Consider the following 22,318-nt stretch of genomic DNA (forward strand, 5'->3'; position numbering starts at 1 on the left):
TTTTTTTCTTTTATATCAGGGAGAAGATTTCTAACTAAGATGGAAATCAAAAGATCTCTATGTTCTGGATTTAGAGCGGTTTGCCTTTGGAATGTTTTAGTAAATCCTTTCACAAAGGCTTTAGAAGGTTTTTCTTTCCCTCGGGGGTGTACATAGTTTTATTTTGGCTTAGGGGAAGAGGCCTAAAAAAAAAAAAATTCCTATGAGCTTCCAATTTCTGACCAACTTCTTACCACTGAGCTACTTTTTAAAGAAATCCTTGTAAATATCTATCTTGCCAGTTTTCAGTCGGGACAAACAACAGATATTTCTTGCAGTATTGAACAACCCCTTGTACTTGATGTCCCCAAAGGGGGTACAACAGTTATTATATTTTCCTCTCTTTATCATGTACTACAAGAGGTCCAGGGGAGCTGACCCTCACCTTAGCTGGCTTCTGCCAGTTTTCCTGGGATCACATCTGCAGGCTCTGAGTGGGGTTTAATGCAGACAGTATAGCTCTGGTATCTGCCAAAACTCGGTAATTGTTTTTCATTCATTTTAATTTTAGTTTGCCTTAGCTGCTTAAGGGAATAATGTAGCAGTTTACCAGAAAATCCCTCAGAGTCTCGACCATCCTGGGAAGCGCTCCTTTGGGGGCCCTCCTTTAAGGGTAGATACGGGGCTGTCTGTAAAGCCACTGACTTGGTGGATTTTCTGGTCCTGTTGCCTCTTTAGAGTAGAAAGACACTTAAGACCGGATTACTAGAATGAGTATTCAAATAAAGGAGGACAGAAGGTTATATAACGTTCATTTTACCGGCTCTTTTAGGTACCTGTTGTGCCTTTAATTTTTCATTAGCCTTTTGCAACAAATTTTTCAATGAAGCTATCTTGGCATCTTGAAGCCTTTTGAAGGCTTCTGCATGCCAGTTAAAATAAGTATCCCCATTCTGTTTGTTTGATTTGGGAGCCCTTACTTTCAAGGGCACTTCTCAAATGATCTCAACTAATTGGAACTTTCCTCATAATGGCCGTTGCCATCTCTCCAACGGCCGGCAGCGTTTGGTAGGACCCTTAGCCACAAAGGTAGTTCAACCACGTTTCTGTCCAGCCGTATTTTGGAGTCCCCATCCTGACAGTTGCCAAGCTAAGTTCTCAGAACCCCAAACAACAATCCTAAGTTATTTTTAGTAAGATTTTTGCCATTTTTGTAGATATCTGCAGCTTCTGGAATTATAGTTCTTAGATATACAACAAGCACGTGGCACACTTAACTCTTTAGAATTTAAAGGTCTCATTTTGTCGGGCTGCGCCTTTGGGTCTCTCGGAGCCAGGTGAATAACTAAGAGGGATATGCCGCGGGGTTGGAGGTTGTGCGGTGTTTTATAGTGTGCCTCACTGCATGGAAGTTTTGAGGTTGGCAGCTGACCTAGTGTCACTCTAACCCATTCCATGACCAACTGGTCCTAACACAGGAGTTTCTGTGTTAGGTGGTGAGCATTCTGACAGTTTAAATGCTTGATCCATGGCCACCAATTTTGTGGCTTTTCTTGCTTCTGAAATTCCCATCCACAATAGCCTTTATCTACACAAGGCAAACAAACATGCACCTTAACACACCAGCAGTAACCAAGAGATGTCACTGCAGCCCGGCCAAGGCAAAGACCTTGCACACCAACAATTCCTAACATGGAACCAGGGACTGGGCGAAGGACCGAACCAGCAAACCCCAAAGAATGGGGAACCACAGCTGCCACCAGCAGCTCCCAGCATGCAATCTGGAGGAGGATTCCAAACAGATGGGGAACTGCAGACTAAACCACCAGCAGCTCCCAGCATGGAACTAGGGGTTCCAATCAAATGGGGGACTGGATAGCCAATTAAATTAGATCAGGAGCCTGACGCAAAGAGCAGAGCTCAAAACCGAGGGGAACTTACGGCCCTCGCGACGGCGGGAAAGATGCTCTCAAAGTGTCCTTCCCTGTGTCTCGTGTTGTCCTCAGAGCCATCAGATGTTTCCTTCGGATCCCGTCACCATCACTAAATCTGTTAAGACACAAAATTGAGCTGAGTAAGTTTAGAACTCTAATTGGCTTTATTCAGTGACTAACGAATTGCAGCATCCCATCTAGCAACTGACAGGGAGCTCTGGGGAGTTGCATGAAATGAAGACTTTATAGACAGAAATGGGGGAGGGACAAGGAAAGGGCAGACTGTTTCAGGCAGGATCACCTTCCCTTAGGGAAGAAGGGGTTCTATCAGGGGCATCACCCGTCTTGCACTGACCAGAAAGATCCAGACTGACCGCTTAAGATTACATCGCTGGGGAAGGTTGGAACTGCAAATAGGTTAGGTATTAAGTCTCAGTTTGGCGATGTGGGCTTAACACAAGTGACTCCATTTGGGGACTATTATCTCTTTAAGGAAAAGATACATCTAACACTTCTTTGGGTTTTTTTTTAAGGAACTAATTTTTCCTTAGAAATGAAAAGTGGACTGTGGCCTGCTTTCATCTGTGTCTCCTTTGAATCCTGAAAGGCCCGTCTGTGTTCAGGTAGTTTCAGTAGCCTTACAATTTCACACCTACAAGACGTTTTAGATCATATGAGCACATCTCCGGGCCTCTCCCCCCAGGCTGAAAGTGAGTGAAGGCCCAAAGGTTTTGCAGGCTTCCGAACGTCAGGAGTGAGGATGGTAGTGTTAATTCATGTATTTGCACCACTGCCCTCGACTTCCACACGCCCTGTCTGAACCAGGTGACCCTTGTGTGTCAGCATTACTGTGCAACGTCTCTTTTCTGAAAAAGAAAACTGAGTTTCACTTTCCCTTTATAGAACACACGAGGCTTAACTTCCAGGGTGCCCTCACTCATGATTTCAGAGCAGGAGTTGACGCCTGACGCTTCACGTGACTTTCAACAGGTCACCGAACCTTTCTTTGTAACCTTGGTTGTCCCCTTTTAGCCTCCAAAGGGATAACGTTTAAAAAAGAAAATAGCATTTGGGGAGAAGTTTGAATCCTTCGTGGAGAAAGTGCCATAGGAACTGCAAGTTGTTATTATTTGAAATAGAAGAAAAATGACTTCAGCATGGCAGTTTTTTTAAAAGTATGTCATTCTGAAATTCCCATAGTTTGAAGGTAAAATCCATCTGAGATTGCCAGAAGGTTTTTCATGTCAAGCATTTGATTCCGAAACTACCTCGTCTGAAGCTTTCAAAAAACCCTTTAATCCACAAACCCTCCAGCTGAGTTAGGAGTGCGAGCAACTATCACAATTTTAACAGGAAAAGAAAACCCACATCCTCAGAAACACTTATCCACAAACGAAGACAAGAATTAACTTTTTGTGTTGTCCCCATTTGTAAGTAACGGAGAAGTCTCTTCTCTTTACAGGACTCTGGCAGTTCTGGAAAAGTGTTATTTCAGAAATAACAGATCACTTTGATGTGCTTCAGATGTCCTTTCTGTGCAACTCAAGTATGATTCAGCAGATGTTAGATTCACAGTAAACGTACCCAAAAGACTCAATTTACAGTAGACGCGTGGTAAATTCCTGTTGTACTCAAAAAGCTTGCCTTACACACACCCCGTCACAAGACACCGGTGATAATAGGCAATCAATGAACAAATATGCAGGAATTCTGTGACTACACATGTTGCCTGCTGCGTCTGAAATGCCGTGCCCTTTCCGCACACCTGCTTTTATGCTCACAGATATTTTCTCACCTCTGTGATTTGTTTCTTCAAGGCTCGTGCGCCCACACTGTTCGTCTGTTCATCAGCTGTTCTCCCAAAGCCGCAGAACACCACCTTCCCTCGAAACACGGACGCTTTGCATCTCCTTCCAGGGTATCCTGGAAAGTAACCTCTCTTGTCTGCGAAGCTACTCGCCCTCCTTTGAAGGGTCAAAGAGGATCTCCCCCCTAAATGTCTTTCAGATTCACCAACTCCTACTTAGTGACCATTATCTTTCACCTCCTCAGGCTTCTCAGCTGACAAGACCCAGAAAGGTGGTTTTGTTCCTGTGGTTTGCCCCTTTCTGTGACTGCTTTCAGATGCATTTATTTGGTTTCTCCATTTAAACAGTACTTTCCCTTGATATCAAGAAGCATGTTTTCTCTCTTTTTAAAAAATTATCCCACAGCATTCTAGATAATGTTCTTGGGGTAGGGAGCTGTAGGGGAAGAAAAATAGAAAGCAATGGTCTTCTGGTAAATTACATTGGCTGACTGTGGCACGTCTGCCAGCATCCTCAGGTTCCAGAAAGGCTGGCCGAGAGGAGAGGACGTCCACCCTTGGTGTCCACTCTTCCACCCCTCTGTGCCCTTCAAGTCCATTATCTCCCCCTCGACCCAAGCTCCCTTGATCTTGTGCCCCTAGCAGCCTTGTGGACTCTCTACCTTGACCTCAAAATCATTCTTATCTACCTCTCGTCTCTCCACAGTAAAACTTAGGTCACTTATGTGTCCTTTTCTCAGCTGACAGTCTTAGAGAAAATACACGATCAATAGCAAACGGCAGCCTAATACGTGTCATTCCCAGCGTTCTTACAACAGGGCACCTGGAAGTGCATCCCCCTATTCAACCAAAGACCACGTGCGTTGGAGGGGACACGGCACACACCTCAAGGAAAGGATAAATGCAGGACTCTGCAAACAGGCAGTGGTTGACACTGTGGGAATATGTGAGAGTTGGGATAAACCCACGGAAGTGGTTCAAGGACCAAACCAAAGCAAAGCCCCCTCGTAGCGGGGAGGGGGGGAGAAGAGGGAAAGTGACAGCACAGATCCCTCAGGGAGGTGAGGGGAGGACCAGGGGAGTAGGGTCAGTGGAAGCCAGGAAAGAAGGATGTCAGGAAAGAGGGGCCCGTGGGGTCAGGCTGGTGAGGAGCCCACCTGTTGACTGTCATTTAGGGGGAACAGAAGGAAGCATCCTACTGGGAGGCTGAGGACATATGTCAGGTGACAGAGGGGTGGCTGGCGGGTGGGTGAACTTGGTGGTTACACGGCAGTCTTTCAGAAAGTGTTTCCCCGAAGGTGGAGGCTTGTTATGATCACAGGTTTCAAGGGTTACGAGTAATGGAGAATGCTCCAAAAGGGGAGGAATTTGTGATGGAAGATTCTGGAAGGGGAATGGGTTAGGATACAGCAAACACAAGGAGAGGGGTCACTTCTGAGAGAGGACGTGTGAGGAAGAGGCGGGAGAGAGAGACTAAGAAGAGGAGGAAATCCGGGAGGGCTCACCGTGGTGGTGATCATCGCAATAAATAAAGTAGGAAGTGTCTCCAGGCTGGAAATGAGAGGGACAGGAACGGGACCGTGGAGACAGAAGAAAGGGCTTGACACGTCAGCAGTAGGGGCTCCAGTAAAGGCTGAGTAACACACAGAAGCACAAATTGCCAGTGACCATCTAAGGGCCAGAGTTTGGAGACAAAGTACGTGATGGAAATTTCCCAGGGATGGAAAACTGGCAAAGTGAAAACAATCTTCAACACAAATAAGTTGAAATAAAACTTACTGTGTAACTTCTACCACCATTTTATAATGATTTGTATTTATCCAGAATGTGAATGAGCTCTTAAATCCTAGGTGTTCAATAGTTTAAAAGAAATAAACAGTAATTCTCCAAGAAACTATGAAAAAAAATATTTCTAGAAGAGCAGTTACAAATATTTTAAGTGGACACTATCAACCAAAAGATGTGTTTTTAGAAGTCATATTTTTCAGATTTTAAATAGAAACTGAGTGCTACCTTCTTTGTGTAATTTCTACCTTGATAGGGTGAATAAACATTAGAATTTAGTAGAACTTAATCGTCTCCATCTTCTTCAGCCATTATTTTATTAATATTTTTATGAACTCCACATGAGAAAGACTCTAAAGAAGGTTTTTCTTCTTGTACATTTCTATTTTAATGCATTAGCTGGTCTATAGCTACTAGCGTTTTTTGGGGTTTTTTTTAATAGACTATTTTTTAGAGCAGATTTAGGTTCACAGAAAAACTGAGTGGAAAGTACAGAGACTTCTCATGCATCCCCTTCCTCTCTCCACACCTCACACATTCCCGTTTTTAACTATTTATTTATTTATTTTTGGCCATGCAGTGCAGCTTGTGGGAGCCTAGTTCGCGGACCAGGGATCGAACCCTGGCCCTCAGCAGTGAGAGCACGGAGTCCTAACCGCTGAACCACCAGGGAATCCCCATTAACATCTTGCTTTAGTCTAGTGTGTTTGTTATAACTGATGCATCATATTTATATATTATTATTACCTAAAGTCCGTAGTTTATATTAGGGGTTTTGTATTGAACATTCTATGGGTTTTGACAAATGTCTGACATGCATTCACCATTACAGCATCATACAGAATAGTTTCACTGTCCTAAATAATCCTCTGTGCTCTACCTATTCATCCCTCCCACCTCCTACCCCCCAGCCCATGGCAACCACTGATTTTTTTCTGTCTCCATAGTTTGGCCGTTTCCATGTCATATAGTTAAAAATCACACAGTGTATATAGCCTTCTCATTGGCTTCTTTCACTAAGCGACATGCATTTGGGATTCCTCCATGTCTTTTCATGGCTTTATAGTTCATTTTTTTATTACTGAATAGTATTCCATTGTCTGGATGTACTATAATTTATCCCTCACCTATTGAGAGACATCTTGGTTGCTTATAGCTACTAATTTGATTTGTTATACTCTTTTTTTTTTCTTCTATTGTAATGACAGACTACATGAAATTTTTAAGAGCAGGAAAGGGTTGTAGAGGTTATCACATCAGATACTCTCATTCTGCAGCTAAGGAAACTGAGATCCAGTCATGATCAGCCTAGCTGATCACAGTCTAGTCTCTCTTCTAGATCATACTTTCAATCCAAAACTGTTAGTAAAGTTGAGATTTCAAGGTACCTAGACACCAAATCCAACTCATTTAATTGGACAGTTATCTATTGCATGTCCTCAACCTTAGAACCAAGCATCTCCCCCATGAAGCAAGGGACCATGGCCCCTCATCCCTCATCCCATCTCTAGGACCCCAGAATTCCATGCCCCAATAGCTCAAAACATGTGCATTTCCCTGTTGTGGAGGCTAGGGGCTGGAGGGGGTAGGATGCTTTCCCCATTCAGCAACTTCACTAGTACAAGATTTGGAAGAATTCTAAATTCATCACATACCTTCTTGGTCATTATGGAGGTATATTTCTCAAGATATATATAGAGAGAGAACATATTGGAATATAGAACATATTTAACTTGTTCTAAGAAAATAATAACAATACACATAATAAAGGTTACTATGTGTGGAGTTCTTACTCTATGTCAGGCACAGGGCTAAATACTTGATGTGGATTATTTCCTTTAATTTTAGATATGGACCAGCTCCCCTTCATTCTTCAGGGCACACCTTCCCGCACTTTCCACTGGCTAAAATAGGATATACCCCAAAGCTGAGTTGACGTGTACTCTCCAGTTTCCATATTGTTATATCAATACTGTCATCTTGGATGTTACAGCATTTATTACATATGCTTAACATATGATACTCTGAAAAGGATACTGGTATACTTGGATATTTTTAATAAATATTGGTATTCTAATTTTATTTCTTCAGACATGCAAATCTTCTCATATAAAATTTATTAATTTACTAGCCTTGGGGGAAAAACCTGAAAAAAATGACTATAATTATTCTTTTCCTCCGTTTCTTATTTTTTCTGGAGAGGGAATCTATATTCCTGACCTCATGTGCATGATATTTACTAAGTTCTCCATGTATTTTCAAAATTAATTGTTATAGGTTTGATAAAATTATAAAGTCTTTAGTGCTACAAAGTTCTCACTTATCCAATAATGTATGCACATTTGGCAACAGTTTCCTTATTGGTTCAGTACTTGACTAGCTATACTGAATAGTCATCGTTACTAAATACTTTTCCATGTTCTTTATTTTCATTCTCTTATTAAAAGCAAATGTAATCATACTAAGGAGAAATCAGGGTAGAAGCTACATCATATTAGAATAACTGAGTCCTCTTTACATTTCCCCTTTACTAGAATATCCATTCACAAAATGTCCTTCTAAAGAATGATCTCATGTTTTAAATACTGATATATTTTGACAGCCTTAGGACTTTTAAATTCTCTAGGACATTCGTATATGCAAACACAGCCCTGTGAGAATCACACCACTGATTTTGTTAAATCTATCACTTTAATCTTGTATTAATCATCTTTCATATTGTAAATGTAAAATTTTACTTTAATGATGCTTCCGTTTTTAGATCTTTTTGTTATTGATTCTTTTTAAAAAGAATTACTCTATTTGTATTATTGTGATTAAAAGTGATTTTGAAAGTATTTTATCACATGACTGTAATCCCCTGTACCTGGACATGCTTGCTTCATAATACTTAAGCCTGCCAGTTTCAACTTCGGTGAACTAAAAAAAGATAGCACCTTACTTTACATCAGACACTGAATCGACATTTCCATACCAGATAGCAAATCCCCAATGCAAATACTGAGAATCTACACCATACAAACTCACTCACTTATAAATTCTTAAGGGAAATTCTTTAATATTTCCCCTAATTATAAAAGTAATTACACCAAAACATACTTTAAAAATTGGAAAATACACAAAAGCATTATAAGAAGAAAAGAGTCGTTTCTAGTTATATCATTCAAAGGTACCCAGAGGTAGGGTTTTTGAGTATTTCATCTTTCTTGTGTATCTTTTTTCTCTTTGTCGTGGTGATAATTTAGTAACTTTAAAATCTTCAGCAGAGTAGGGTCATTTTCACATCAAAACCGTATTCCTTAAAACTTGCCTTTTATGTTAAAACCTAGTCTGTTCCAGGGACCCCTCTGTGTTTGGGAATATATATTTCTCAACATGCATTTTTGTATATATTGTATACAGTAACTATGGTCATAAATACAATAACAGCTGATGTATATAAAGCATTTACTATGTGCCAGTCCATGTTCTAGGCACGTTGTGTATTTTAGCTCATTTAATCTTCGTAGCAACTTTCTGAAGTAGAGACTATTATTATCCCCATTTCACAGACAAGGAAATCGAGGTGGCCCCTACAGGGGCCAAAGGCACCACAGGTCAAACAGCTGTCAGGCAAGGGAGCCAGGATTCACCCTTGGGCAGTTTGGTAGCAAAGTCCATCAGCCTAACTGCTCTATTGCCTCTTAGTAGAGACCCAATTGTATCAGGGAAAACAATTTTAAAATTCGTGAAATGGATCCCTGTTTGTACTTCCGTTATGGAAGAAAATAATTTGCTAGTTAATGCAAGATGACCCCGTGGGACAGTTAAACCAGAAAATACCAACTGAGCCCAAGTTCCCGGTGCAGGTACAAACCTCTAGAAACTCAGGCACATTATTTCTGACAGGTACTAATGAATCTATCAAAGGCAGTGAGTTTTACTAATTAGACTTACAGTAGAAATATAAACAGGCCGTAATGAATGAGTTTGCTGGTCTGCAGAGAGCCTTTCCTCCCTCCTTCCTTCACACACATACACATGAAACACTTAGATATCAAAAGTATACATGTGATTATCTGTTCTTTTTTTTTTGATGGCTTATTTTTTTTTAACATCTTTATTGGAGTATAATTGCTTTACAGTGGTGTGTTAGTTTCTGCTGTATAACAAAGTGTATCAGCTATATGCATACATATATCCCCATATCTCCTCCCTCTTGCGTCTCCCTCCCGCCCTCCCTATCCCACCCCTCTAGGTGGTCACAAAGCACCTAGCTGATCTCCCTGCGCTATGCGGCTGCTTCCCACTAGCTATCTATTTTACATTTGGTAGTAAATATACGTCTATGCCACTCCCTCACTTCGTCCCAGCTTACCCTTCCCCCTCCCCGTGTCCTCATGTCTGATGGCTTATTCTTTATGAAAAAGGAAATAAACCTGTTTTCTAGGGTGTTTTAGCTTCTAGCTCACTAAACAAGGAAGGAATAGATCAAGTACTCCAGATTTGGAGTGGCTTCAGCCTTCTAAATTACAAGCATACCTAAGACATCGAGTGTCAGTGACCACACTGACGCAGGCTGTGTGCACGTAGCAGCAGGGGGTTTGGGTGAGCCCGTGTCCAGGTGCCCTTCAGGTGTGCCATCCGGGTGCAAGCTCCGTCCCCACGTGGGGCCCTGGCTGGTTCTGTAAGCTCCTGGCTTGGGCAGCCCAGACCCCAGCTCTGTGCTCTTCCTCTACACAGGAAGCCCCTGTAATGCATCCCCACCACAGAGCTGTGGAGGTCAAGAATGCAGCTCTCACAATTTGCAATTCCAAACTAAACCTTTGCTTGGCGGGGCGGGTGGGGGGGCAATAAGTAGAAGTAAAGATGTAAACCTCCTTGGGGGTAGTCGTCAATCTGAAGGAGAGTCACCTCCAGTCTGACACTAGTCCAGACTCAGGACATCGGTAGTGTTAGTAACAAGGGTGGGATCCACAAAGGTAGAGATTCAAAGGCAATATCTTGGCTGAATTTAGACCATAATGATTTAAAGGATTTGGCCTTGAAAACCACTGAGATTAGTACATATCTGTCATCTGAAAGATGATTTTTTTTCCAGCTCTTAGATTGGCAAACTAAGTATTTGTATTTCTGTATATAGCTTTTACCTGCTTCCTCCTTTTTACCAGTATAAATCGCTTTCATGGCTAAATTTGATATAGAGATTTCACAAAGAAAATGAATACAAAGCAATTTAGATGTTAGAGGCCCCCTAAAGTGGTCTGTCATATTTTTGTAAGTACATAGAAGAAAATATACCATTCTATCAGCCAAGTGATGAAAGATATTTGTAGACGCTTTGGAAAATACAGTACTTTGTACACAAACACACAGAATCCTTTGCTATTTTCAATTTTTGAAAGTACTCAGTATATATATTTAAATGACTTTGCAAGAATAAATACCTTTTTTAAAGGAAAAAAAAAAAAAAAGAGCCACAGAGCTTTGAATACCCATGTATCTCCAGAATATCACCATTGATTATTTCCTTCGGCTGCCAGAAAATCACAGCAAAGCAATAACTAACTCTGACTCTCTTGTTTTTATGGATCTGGCATACAGAACGGCATGTATGCCATAGGTATATTTGCAAACTGGAGAGCTGAGAGATAAATAAATATTGTTGAGTGATGTATCAAATGCTTGCTTGTTAGCGAGAGGTTCTTCAGCGTTATTCAATGAATCACTTCTTCCAGTGGCTGTAATCATTGTACTGTCAAACCCCAAGTAAAACTGACTTCACGGACAGGATGGAAATAAGCTCAGTGTTTTATTGTTTCATTAATAAGAACCTTGGCCATTTCCCTGCAGGAGGAAACACCCTGAGTAAGGCAACCTTCCTCTTTTAAAATTCACTTTTCATGGAGCTACTTGACAAAATGCTATGTTTTTGCCGCCCAAGTAGGCTAAGTGAAAAATTCACCAAGTGCTTGGACTTGGAGGGTAAATCCTAGAGGTTATTGAGTTCTAATCCTTTGTTTGGACTCTTTTCCGAAATCAGAAATAATACATACTCTTCTCTGAGCAGGGGTGCTCGAGATCTTTCTTAGAGAAAGAAACACACGATTCAGAAACAGAATACAAAGGCCAATCAAAAAGTGATTCACCTGACACTCTGGTCTACAAAACAGCGCTAACCCATTCTGGCCTAACCCATTCTGCTTTTCAGCCCTTGGTGCATGGTGGGATTAATTTAGACGTTAAAGCAGTCAGGACCGTGACACACAGAGGTATTTGCCCCCAACTAGCCAAACTCTATTAGCCTAACTAGGAGACTAATTAAACGGGAGGAAGCCCTCTGACCTCTATTTTGTGACCTTCTTTGGGGCATCATGGTAGGTCATAACGAACCCAGCCATAACGCTGACCTCCGTGGAAGAAGGTTCAGAGAAGGCTCATCTCTATACCCTTCAGTTTACTTCAAATACACACTGTTTCTAGACAAAGATTTCTCTTAAGAATTTTGCAGCATAACACCTTCTTACCAACATGTGTTTTATCATCTGGGAAGCACTACATAGGTCTTGTCATGTGCTCAATAACCAAAGTTTGTGAATTTCATATTTTCCTCCAAGAAAAAGGAAAATAAATTAAGGTGAAAATCAGGGCATCTTTAGGCTAGTAAAGAGGAATTCGGTCAAAGGGTCTCACCAGTACTTCTCATTTTTCAGAGGTTGAGCCTGAGGCCCAGGGATGGTATGATTTACCTGATCACACAGCTAGTGAGAGACACACAGAGATGAGAATTTCCTCTCCGCAGATGCTGTGCCAGGAGCTGTTGACAAATTCTAAGTCCAGGGCAGTTTTGGACCATCCCATCCCCACCCTACCCACCCCCCACCAGCATCACAACTTCAACTCTCACTCCACCCAGAAGAATCATTTGCATCAGTTAATGTATCACTGGCATTAAGAAGAGGGTCTTTGCTGGAATAACACGTGTCACAAGCCCACATTCCCCTCACTTTGCCTGCTTGGCATTTTCTCCCAGCTCTGACTGGAACAGAAAGATAGCGCTGGAGGAGATTTAACTTGTTGGAGGAGATCTAACTCCCTGTTTTCCTCCTCCTTTCAAGATCCACAGGACTGTGCGGTTCCTTTCTCTGAGAAGTATCTGCTGGGTGTTTGTTTTTCTGATGTTGTGCAAATGAAAATTAAGAAATGTGGAAATACGATAATATATAGTGATGATCAGCACCATTTCTTGAAGAGACCGTCTTTGCTCCATTGTATTGCATTTTCTCCTTTGTCAACGATCAGTTGACTATATTTACATGGGTCTGTTTCTAGGTTTTTCTGTTCCATTGATCTATTGGTCTGGTCTTTCACCGATATCACCATCTTGATTACTCTAGTTTTATAGTAAGTCTTGAAGTCGGGTAAGGTCAGTCCTCCAGTTTTGTTCTTCTTCAACATGTTGTTGGCTATCCTGGATCTTTTGCCTCTCCTCCATGTAACCTTTAGAGTCAGTTTTGTCGATACCCACCCAGGTAACTCACTGGGATTTTGAATGGGATTGTAGAGAATCTGTAGGTCAAGTTCGGAAGCACTGACATCTTGGCAATATTGTCTTCCTATCTATGAATGTGGAATCTCTCTCCATTTGTTTAGTTCTTGTGATCTGTTTTTTTGACTGGCTTTTACATTGTTTACCATGACAAAAGCTACCAGTTCTAAAGTGCAGGCTGAGTGCCAACGCTCAGCTAGCTTTCTACATAGGTCATCTCATTTACCACTCACGACAACCCTATGAAGTAGGAATATTCTTCCATTTTGCAGATGAAAAATATGAGGCTCAGGAGAGGTTAAGTAACTTCAAGGTCACAAATAGAGGAAATCTGAACTCGGGTCTGAGTAAAGGCAAAGCCCATTATCCTAACAGTTGCCTTGAGTCCCGTCCCTCTGGATTTGGTTCTTCTGACCCAATTCAGAGTTTCTCCAGTGGGAAGACTTCTCTTTCTGATACCCTTTTTGAACCCCTGCAGGATTCCTTTGGTTCTGAGTAGTCCTTCCCCAGCCATTTATGAAAGTTTGAGTCTATTATATTTGCATTTACTCTTTATGACTGGGATTTGGGATTCAACTTTTAAGAGGTTTATCCATCCTTCAAAATGTGATCCTCAAAACCCAAACCCCAGGACCGCATGGTTTGTATGTGCAGACATTTATGCTACTTTCATCACAGAGCCTTCTCGCTGGGCTCAGAGTGGACCCAACAGTTCCCTGCATGAATGGATTCTCAAGACTTCCAAACAGCTGTCAAAATGTTCTAAAAGGGCTTCCCTGGTGGCGCAGTGGTTGAGAATCTGCCTGCTAATTCAGGGGACACGGGTTCGAGCCCTGGCCTGGGAAGATCCCACATGCCGCGGAGCGGCTGGGCCCGTGAGCCACAACTGCTGAGCCTGCGCGTCTGGAGCCTGTGCTCCGCAACGAGAGAGGCCCGCGCATCGCGATGAAGAGTGGCCCCCGCTTGCCACAACTGGAGAAAGCCCTCGCGCAGACACGAAGACCCAACACAGCCAAAATCAATCAATCAATCAATCAATCAAACATACGCATCTGATTCAAGATCCTCATTAAAAAAAAAAAAAAATGTTCTAAAAGAAGGCAAAGATCTTCAGAACAGCATCCCCTAGAGGGATAGCAGGTCTCCCCATCCTGCCCACCCACGCTGGACTTCCAGGCATGGACTGCCCTCATCCCCTTTAAGAAGCCCACGTTTTAGCTGCTATTCACCCAAACCAAAGGTTTAAACTGAAGCAAAATGCCATCATAAATAAGACAATCAAAGGACTTTTTCCAGTGCCCTGGCTTAATATAGAGATGAGAACTTGAACAGATTCTTGAAAGATTTATTGTGGAGCCATAAAATCTTTTAGTAGAATTAAGTGTGGCATCTGACATGCTATAAATCTCCACTACTATTTAGTTAATAATCACTATGGTCTTCTTAGAACGCCCACAGTAGTAAACATTAACCACTCCCCGCGCTTGCTTATATCCCCATCCACTGCACAAATTCAATGCCCAACCCTCACCTCTAGGTGCGGAGTCTGATTCAGACACGAGAACTATGGGACCACCATCCCAGGCACGTGTAGAAGTTAAGGTCGACCTTTTGCCTCCAGTCACCTTCCCCCACTTTCTCCACGTCCAAACTGACAAATTGTAAATTCCGAAATTTCAACCTTTATAGGAATTTGTAAGCATCCTAACGTTTCAAAGGAACCTTCCATCTGAGGTCTATGATAAACGGTCTTATTTTAAGCTTGTATACCTCTCATTCTCCTGAGTACTTAAGAGATGCCACCGCTGTGTGTACAGGCCACCCTAGTTTCGGGTACAAAGGTAAAGGTGGGAAGCTGTTCATATGGTACTTATGGGAACAAGAGCCAGCAGGAAGGTGTGCTAATGAGGAAGCAGGTGTGTACAGATGGGGCAAGTGATGAATCTCAAACCATGTCCAAAATATCAATGTTAAGTTAGGATTTCTGTCAGCAGAGGATTTGGGCCTGTCCCCAAGAGAAAGGGTGGGCTCCAGGTAAGGATACATGGCACAGAAAACTAGATCTGAGGTCATCTTTGGAAAAAGCAGGACGTTTACCTTTACCTGACTTACTGAGAGAATCGCCACCATCGTGGTTTCCCAGTTCTGTGGGGATACAGCCTTAGTACCCATGGCAGGCAGTGTGTGCCACTGTCAGACCAGAACACGGTTTCCACGGCACCTCATATGCCCCGGGGCCTCGGTTAATCTCACATCAAAACTTAAAGGTTGGGCTTCTGTGGTGGCGCAGTGGTTGAGAATCTGCCTGCCAATGCGGGGCACACGGGTTCGAGCCCTGGCCTGGGAAGATCCCACATGCCGCGGAGCAACTGGGCCCGTGAGCCACAACTACTGAGCCTGCACATCTGGAGCCTGTGCTCCGCAACAAGAGAGGCCGCGATAATGCAATGAAGAGTGGCCCTTGCTTGCCACAACTAGAGAAAGCCCTCGCACAGAAACGAAGACCCAACACAGCCATAAATAAATAAATAAATAATTTAAAAAAAAAAAAAAAACTTAAAGGTTAATCCTTTAAAAAAAAAAAAAAATCACCCAGGTGAGGTTTCCAGGTGCAAATTCACACACAGACACGCCAACTGTCTCCACACTGAGCAGATTACTAATTCTGTGGTTCACGAGGACTCTCAAAATCAGGGTGCTCCAAGGGTCATAAACATACGTATTGAGGAACTCTTGTCTCACACCATGGAGGAGCTCAGGCTCCCTGGAATCAGCCACCTCTGATACTTCGACCACGGTCCGAAGACCACTCAGCCTTGCTTTCGACAGCTGCCATTCAGGGGCAGCGGCTCTAACAACATGCATGGCGTCCTGTTAGGAGCAGCACAGCTTATAAGCTGTGACTTGCAACAGGTGAAGTCAGGACTGGAGGGAAGTAAGCCCAGACTTGACTGTGAGCTCCCTGAAGGCGGGGCTGTCTCCATCTTGGATGGATGGGGCAGGCATGAGCACGCCCACTCACTCTGGCCATGCCCGAAGAATACATTCAGAACTACTTACTGAGTGTTGAACGGGTCAACGCTTCCAAGCCCTGCCCCTGTAGTCAGAGCCTCCGGTTTGTACTCTTTACCATCCTACGTACTGTCAATTTCAGCAGGTATACAGCCAGCACCCATTAAGTGCCCAAGACCATCCCACTGTCGGGCGGTCAAGTCCGGGTGGACCCTCCCTCGTGCTGTGCCCCATCTGCTGCATGCTACCATCCGGGCATCCTAGCAAACATCACACATACTCCTGGATTCCCCAGGTTTCTTGGGGTTCAGAAATGCTCTACAGATCCGCTAAATTGTCTTGCCGGCCTTTTTATAAGGGATTTCAAGACAGAACTGGTTCCTCTGAAATAATGAAATCCATTTAAAAAGTAATCCTTGTTTTCTTATTTTCAAGAAGCTCACAGTTGGGATCGTTGTGTCTTTCCGCAGGAAAACCTCTTTTTTGTGATGGAGTATCTCAACGGAGGAGACTTAATGTACCACATCCAGAGCTGCCACAAGTTTGATCTTTGCAGAGCCACGTAAGAGCCCTTGTAGGGTTGGGGGGTTCCCACTGGTCTTGTCAGGCACTGGGGTCCACTGTGCCCACACCATGCTTTTCCCCACGTGGCACTTTTCCTGTTTCTCACTCAGTGGGCCTAAACCCCAGGGCGAGGTGACCCCAGGAACACATCCAATGAGGCAACTGTTTTCCCAGTCTGTGAAGCTTAAATTCAAGTCGGTTTTATTTCATTTCTCTGCTGCGAGATCAACTACTTAGTTTCTTAAGGCACCACCCCACTTCTTCAGGCTTCTAAATCATCTGAACCCAGAAGCATTATTTGCCCCTTGAATAGAAGTCAAATGGAGCACAGATGGGCAAGGCGGTCACTGGATGGGGCTTCATGGAGGCCTTTCAAGGGAAGCTCAGTGTGAAGGCATCAAGCAGTCAGCTCTGGGGGCAGGAGAATTAGGAAACAGGAAGAGACATTTGCTCTCTCTCGAGAATACGTTCGCCTTCTTTGGCATCAAGCCACTCTAGGCGCTGGCGAAATCGAGTAGGGTGGGTTAACTAGGTGGGACTGCAGCTGAGTCCCACAGAAGCCCTGCACCCTTCCTCCCTCAGGCCCTCTTTCCTGAGTCATCAAACCACTGAGACAGTCAAACACAAGAAAACTGTGCCCCTGGCTCCACTTGAAAGGGTGGGTGCACACTAGCCTTGCTTGCTGTACGCTCAGTAATCTCACTTACCCCTATTGAACACTCGGAGGGGTTCAGGTCGAGCTGCGTTGAGAGACAGACTTTTCCACGAGCTCCTACAGAAACCCCGGCTGAAGTGGCTGCTTTCTCAAATCCAGTGGGTAGCACGCCGCCAATCTCGTTGCTTCCAGGAACCATCAGCCAAGTGCCCGGAGATAATTTTATGAGATTCCTGCAGCACAGAAATCATCGGGTATTTTTCTGCTAGAAAGGATTTTCGGGGTCCCTTCCAGGTGTGTAAGGCATGAAAGCCATTGCAGACACATGCTATCTATCTGTCCTCACTGCCTCCCAGGAAGGGGTTTCTGCGTTCTTCTCCAAGATCCAGCAGACCTCACTTGTGGGAAGTTCTCCCTTATCTCTAACTTTAATCCTCCTGTAAACTCACCTCCTTTGAGTCTGTCATCTTTGAAGGTGGAGAGCAAGGTATCACCTCCCAGCTTCTAATACAGGCATATCTCGTTTGATTGCACTTCACTTTATCGTGCTTTGCAGATACTTTGTTTTTTTATAAAGGAAGGTTTGTGGCAGCTCTGCATTACCAGATGATGGTTAGCATATTTTAGCCATATTTTTTTAACTGAAGTATAGTTCACAAGTATTTAATTAAGATATGTACATTTTTTTTAGACATAATACTATTGCGTGCTTCATAGGCGACACTGTAGTGTCAACATAATTTTATATGCACTGGGAAACCAAAAAAACTTGTGTGACTCGCTGTATTGCGGTGGTCTGGAACCGAACCCATGAGATCCCTGAGGTCTGCCTGTGTGCATTCCTCCTCCTCTCAGGCTGCACTTCTTACACAGGAAGAAGTCAGGTCTATGTGGAATGACCTCCAGACAGGTCTGAGGGGTCCAAGTAGGTTTTAAAATAAAAGGGAAAATTATTTCCCTATTATTACATTTAGTGTTTTTGAATGTTCTATTAGCAAAAAAAAAAATGACAGTTTGAGCATTATAGTTTACAATATAAGAATAAGCCCTAGATGCGGGTAGGGCTAAATATACCAGCTCCATTTCATTCTCTCAGGGCTGAAGCTGGATGCGTAGAATGGATGATATCTTCCTTTTGTTGTGCTTAAAACAAAATTCCGTGCACACATTTAGCAGAGCGCTGCACACTCACTATATAAAAAGGGGAATTTTTTTTTCTAGTAAACATTCATGTTGAGCCTTGATTTTCCTTCCCTCAGGTTCTATGCTGCCGAAATCATTCTCGGTCTGCAGTTCCTTCATTCCAAAGGAATAGTCTACAGGTAAATTTTACTCTTTGGAAACAAGTACTGGGATAACTGGATTTTCTGGTCCAGGTGATTTCATCACTGTGCTTGAGTGACATGAAGTGGTCAGTGTGCTTTTGTGGCAGAAAGTTCCACACCCGGGCTTCCTGCCCAGAGCAACAGCACGGATGGTGATTTAACAACCAAGTAAGAAATTCCGCTCTCAAAAGCAATAAGGCTCTGATCTCACTTTGTTCTTTATTCCAGTCCTGTTGTTCTCCCTCTCTCCTACCTTTTGTCTCATTTCCTTCCGTTACTTTCTCTTTGGCCTCTTATTGTTGCTTGCTTTCTTCTGTCTTTTGTATCTCTCCTTCTTGCCTGTATTTGCATATTGAATGTCCTCCTTTCGGGTGAGGGAGGAGGGGAGGCCTTCCTTGAACAAACACACCTGCGAAAACCTACAAGCCTACACCTTGTCCGCATGCCCAGGATGCCATGTGTACCCTCTTTCTTGAGTGGGTGTCTGTCCAGAATCTATTGGACACCATCATTTCACATCCTTCTTGGATGAAAGCTAATGTACTTCAGTCTCCTTTCTTCTCTCAAAGCACAGTTGACACTTATCATACAGATCTTCAAAGGCTTAGTTGTTTCATTTCCAACTCACTGCAGATTGGGTGGGGTGGGGGGAGTATATTGAAGAAAACAAAAAAAAAAAGGAAGGAAGGAGCTGGACAGGATGCTGGCAGAGCAGCTGGGGGCCTACACAGTGACCACTGGTGACAAGGGAAGCTGAGAACCGACATAAAGGGAAGATGCAGGACAACCTCAAGGCCCCGAGACAGTGGGGTCACGTGCTTTTCTGCAGCAGATGCTCACAGGAATGACCGGAGTCATCAGTACAGGCTAAGTGATGCTCTACACAGATTGTTGAAGATGGCAAACTGTGTATAATACAGTCCAGAAGCATTCCGTCTGGGATGGCCAGTACTGGGCTTTGGTGCTTACAGAATAGGCTGAAAATTCACTTAGGGAAGCCTCTCCGTTTCCCGAGGGTACAGCCAAGTGAGGGCTGCCCCATTTACAGCCCAGAACTAAAGACTTAGGGGAGGTTTTGGAACTCATTTTTCTTAAGCCGTCTCTTTGGCATCCTTTGGATATACTTTTGTATTTGGGGGAGCGGGGGCTATCTACAAAACAATAGATTAAAAATCTGTTTTATACCATTCTTTAATCTTCAGGAAAGTGAGAAACACTCACCAGTACACTGAAAACCCTGATCAGATTCCGTGGTTGTTTTCCTCTTTATATCTGTAATGCCTGCAATATCCCTAAGATATACCTATACTGAGACACTCAGCAGATTGTGTGGGATGGATGGATAGGAAAGAGGGAGGAAAAGTTAGGAAGACTGGAGAGAAGAGAGATCTTAGGGCTGAAAGGGACCTCATGCAACCAAACCCCACATGCCCCAGTATAGTCTCTTTCTCCACATCACGATGTTTCTATTATTTCATCTTGTAAATTGCTGACACTCAGGACAAAGACCAGTGAGGGTCCATAAGTGCCTTTAATATCATAAATTGTACCCATTTTAGAGCTCTTACTACATCCATGAGAAATATTTTCTAAGGCTTCTTATGCACCACAAAGAAAGAATCCTGGGTTTATTTAGCAGTGTACTCACTGAGGTTGTAGGAGATCCTTGAAAGACATGGAATAATTAAAACTGGGGGAGGTCATCCAGCAGGTACACTGACACTGAGATTGGCCTTAAGAAATTATTCAACTGCCCATTGTAACTTTACTGGCCTAAACGTTTCATTGGGCCACTGAATTAACAAGGGGATTCTATTAGTTTCCTTTTTCTGACCACTAATGATTATCATATTAGTTTTGAAGAGTTGCCGTAAGAAATTAGCACAGACCTGATAGCTTAAGCCAACAGAATTTATTCCCTCACAGCTCTGGAGTCCAGAGGTCCAAAATCAAGGTGTCAGCAGGGCCACGCTCCCTCTGCAGGCTCTAGGGGAGGATCCTTCCTTGCCCCCTCCAGTTTTTGGTGGCCCCAGGTGTTCCTGGGCTTGGGATCACTCCAGTCTCTGCCTCAGTCTTTACAGGGCCTTCTCTTCTCCCTCTGCCTTCCCTGTATGTCTCTTACAAGGACACTTGACATTGGATTTAGGGACCACCCAGATAATCCAAGATGATCTAATTTCAAGATCCCTAACTTGATTACACCTACAAATACCCTTTTTCCAAATAAGGTCTCACTCACAAGATTCCAGGGACTAGGACATAAATATCTTTTGCGGGGGGGCACCATTAAACCCACTGCAACTGGTAATGAAGACGGACCAGCCACTAAACACACAGCCTCGGTTAAGCATTGTGGTGGATGCAAAAGCTATAGAAGTCCCAACCTCTGGATCCCTAATTAAGCCACTTTCTGGATTTTTATTTTGGGTTTTTTTGGAGGTAAAATATAAGTACATGAAAAGACACAAACAGCATACTCTAAAAAAAAGTCTAAGTGAATAAGATTCTAATTAAAAGTAAGTGCCGGGACTTCCCTGTTGGCGCAGTGGTTAAGAATCCGCCTGCCAATGCAGGATATACGGGTTCGAGCCCTGGTCTGGGAAGATACCACATGCTGCGGAGCAACTAAGCCCATGCTCCACAACTACTGAGCCTGCGCTCTAGAAGCCGCAAGCCACAACTATCGAGCCTGCGTGCCACAACTACTGAAGCCCGCACGCCTAGGCCCGTGCTCCGCAACAAGAGAAGCCACCGCAATGAGAAGCCCACACACCACAATGAGAAGCCCACACACCACAACAAAGAGTAGCCCCCGCTCACCGCAACTAGAGAAAACTCATATGCAGCAACGAAGACCCAACGCAGCCAAACATAATAAAATAAGTTTATTTTAAAAAAAAGTAAGCGCCAAAGGGAAGAAAAATGAAGGTGTCGTCAGAATTGGGTGAGGGTATGCCAACAAAAAGTTCCTATCAGAAAGAGGATTTTTTTTTAAAGGGGGAGAGGCTTTATAAATGGAAGAAGTGACTCCAGAAAAGGCACAGAAATAGGGGTAAGGAGGTCGAGTGGAGGAATATTGAACAAGTTGTGTCCAGCTTTTCTGGAAAGGCTGTTGTTGGCAGTCACAAGAATTGAGGCCAAGAGATGTAGAGAAGGGCTTCCCTGGTGGCACAGTGGTTAAGAATCCGCCTGCCAATGCAGGGGACACGGGTTCGTGCCCTGGGCCGGGAAGACCGGGAATATCCCACATGCCGCGGAGTAACTAAGTCCATGCGCCACAACTACTGAGCCTGCGCTCTAGAGCCGGCGCTCCGCAACAAGGGAGGCCACCACAATGAGAAGCCAGTGCACCGCAGCAAAGAGCAGCCCCCGCTCACCTCAACTAGAGAAAAGCTCGGGTGCAGCAACAGAGAGACCCAGTGCAGCCAAAAATAAAAAATAAATGAATTAAAAAAAAAAAAGATGTAGAGAAGCAGGTGGCAACATCAATCATCTACCATTACTGGTGGAATCGTAAAAGTAGTGGCATCTTAAAAGATGCCTCAGCCCTGGCTTAGGTTAAATGTAAAACGAAGGAGCTGGAAAATATGCAAACATAGAAGCAGCAGAATCTAGAATCTCAAGTCTTAGAAATATTAGAATTGAAAGGGACCTTAAGATGATCTTTGATCGATGACACTGGACCCAACCCCTATATTTGAAACTACTTACAAATGCTTTCATGTGGAT

General features: G+C 43.5%; 1 protein-coding gene across 3 annotated transcripts in view; it reads left to right on the forward strand.

The window, feature by feature from the left end:
* Positions 1-22,318, forward strand: part of PRKCQ (protein kinase C theta) — a 152,168-nt gene that overhangs the window by 101,390 nt on the left and 28,460 nt on the right. For all 3 annotated transcript variants that reach the window (XM_057544212.1, XM_057544213.1, XM_007167435.3), the window contains 2 exons: positions 16,516-16,607; positions 18,524-18,586. In XM_057544212.1, coding sequence (XP_057400195.1) covers positions 16,516-16,607; positions 18,524-18,586 — 155 coding nt within the window. The remainder of the gene's footprint in view (positions 1-16,515; positions 16,608-18,523; positions 18,587-22,318) is intronic.

This window comes from Balaenoptera acutorostrata, chromosome 3, assembly GCF_949987535.1.
Source record: "Balaenoptera acutorostrata chromosome 3, mBalAcu1.1, whole genome shotgun sequence".
Taxonomy (NCBI): domain Eukaryota; kingdom Metazoa; phylum Chordata; class Mammalia; order Artiodactyla; family Balaenopteridae; genus Balaenoptera; species Balaenoptera acutorostrata.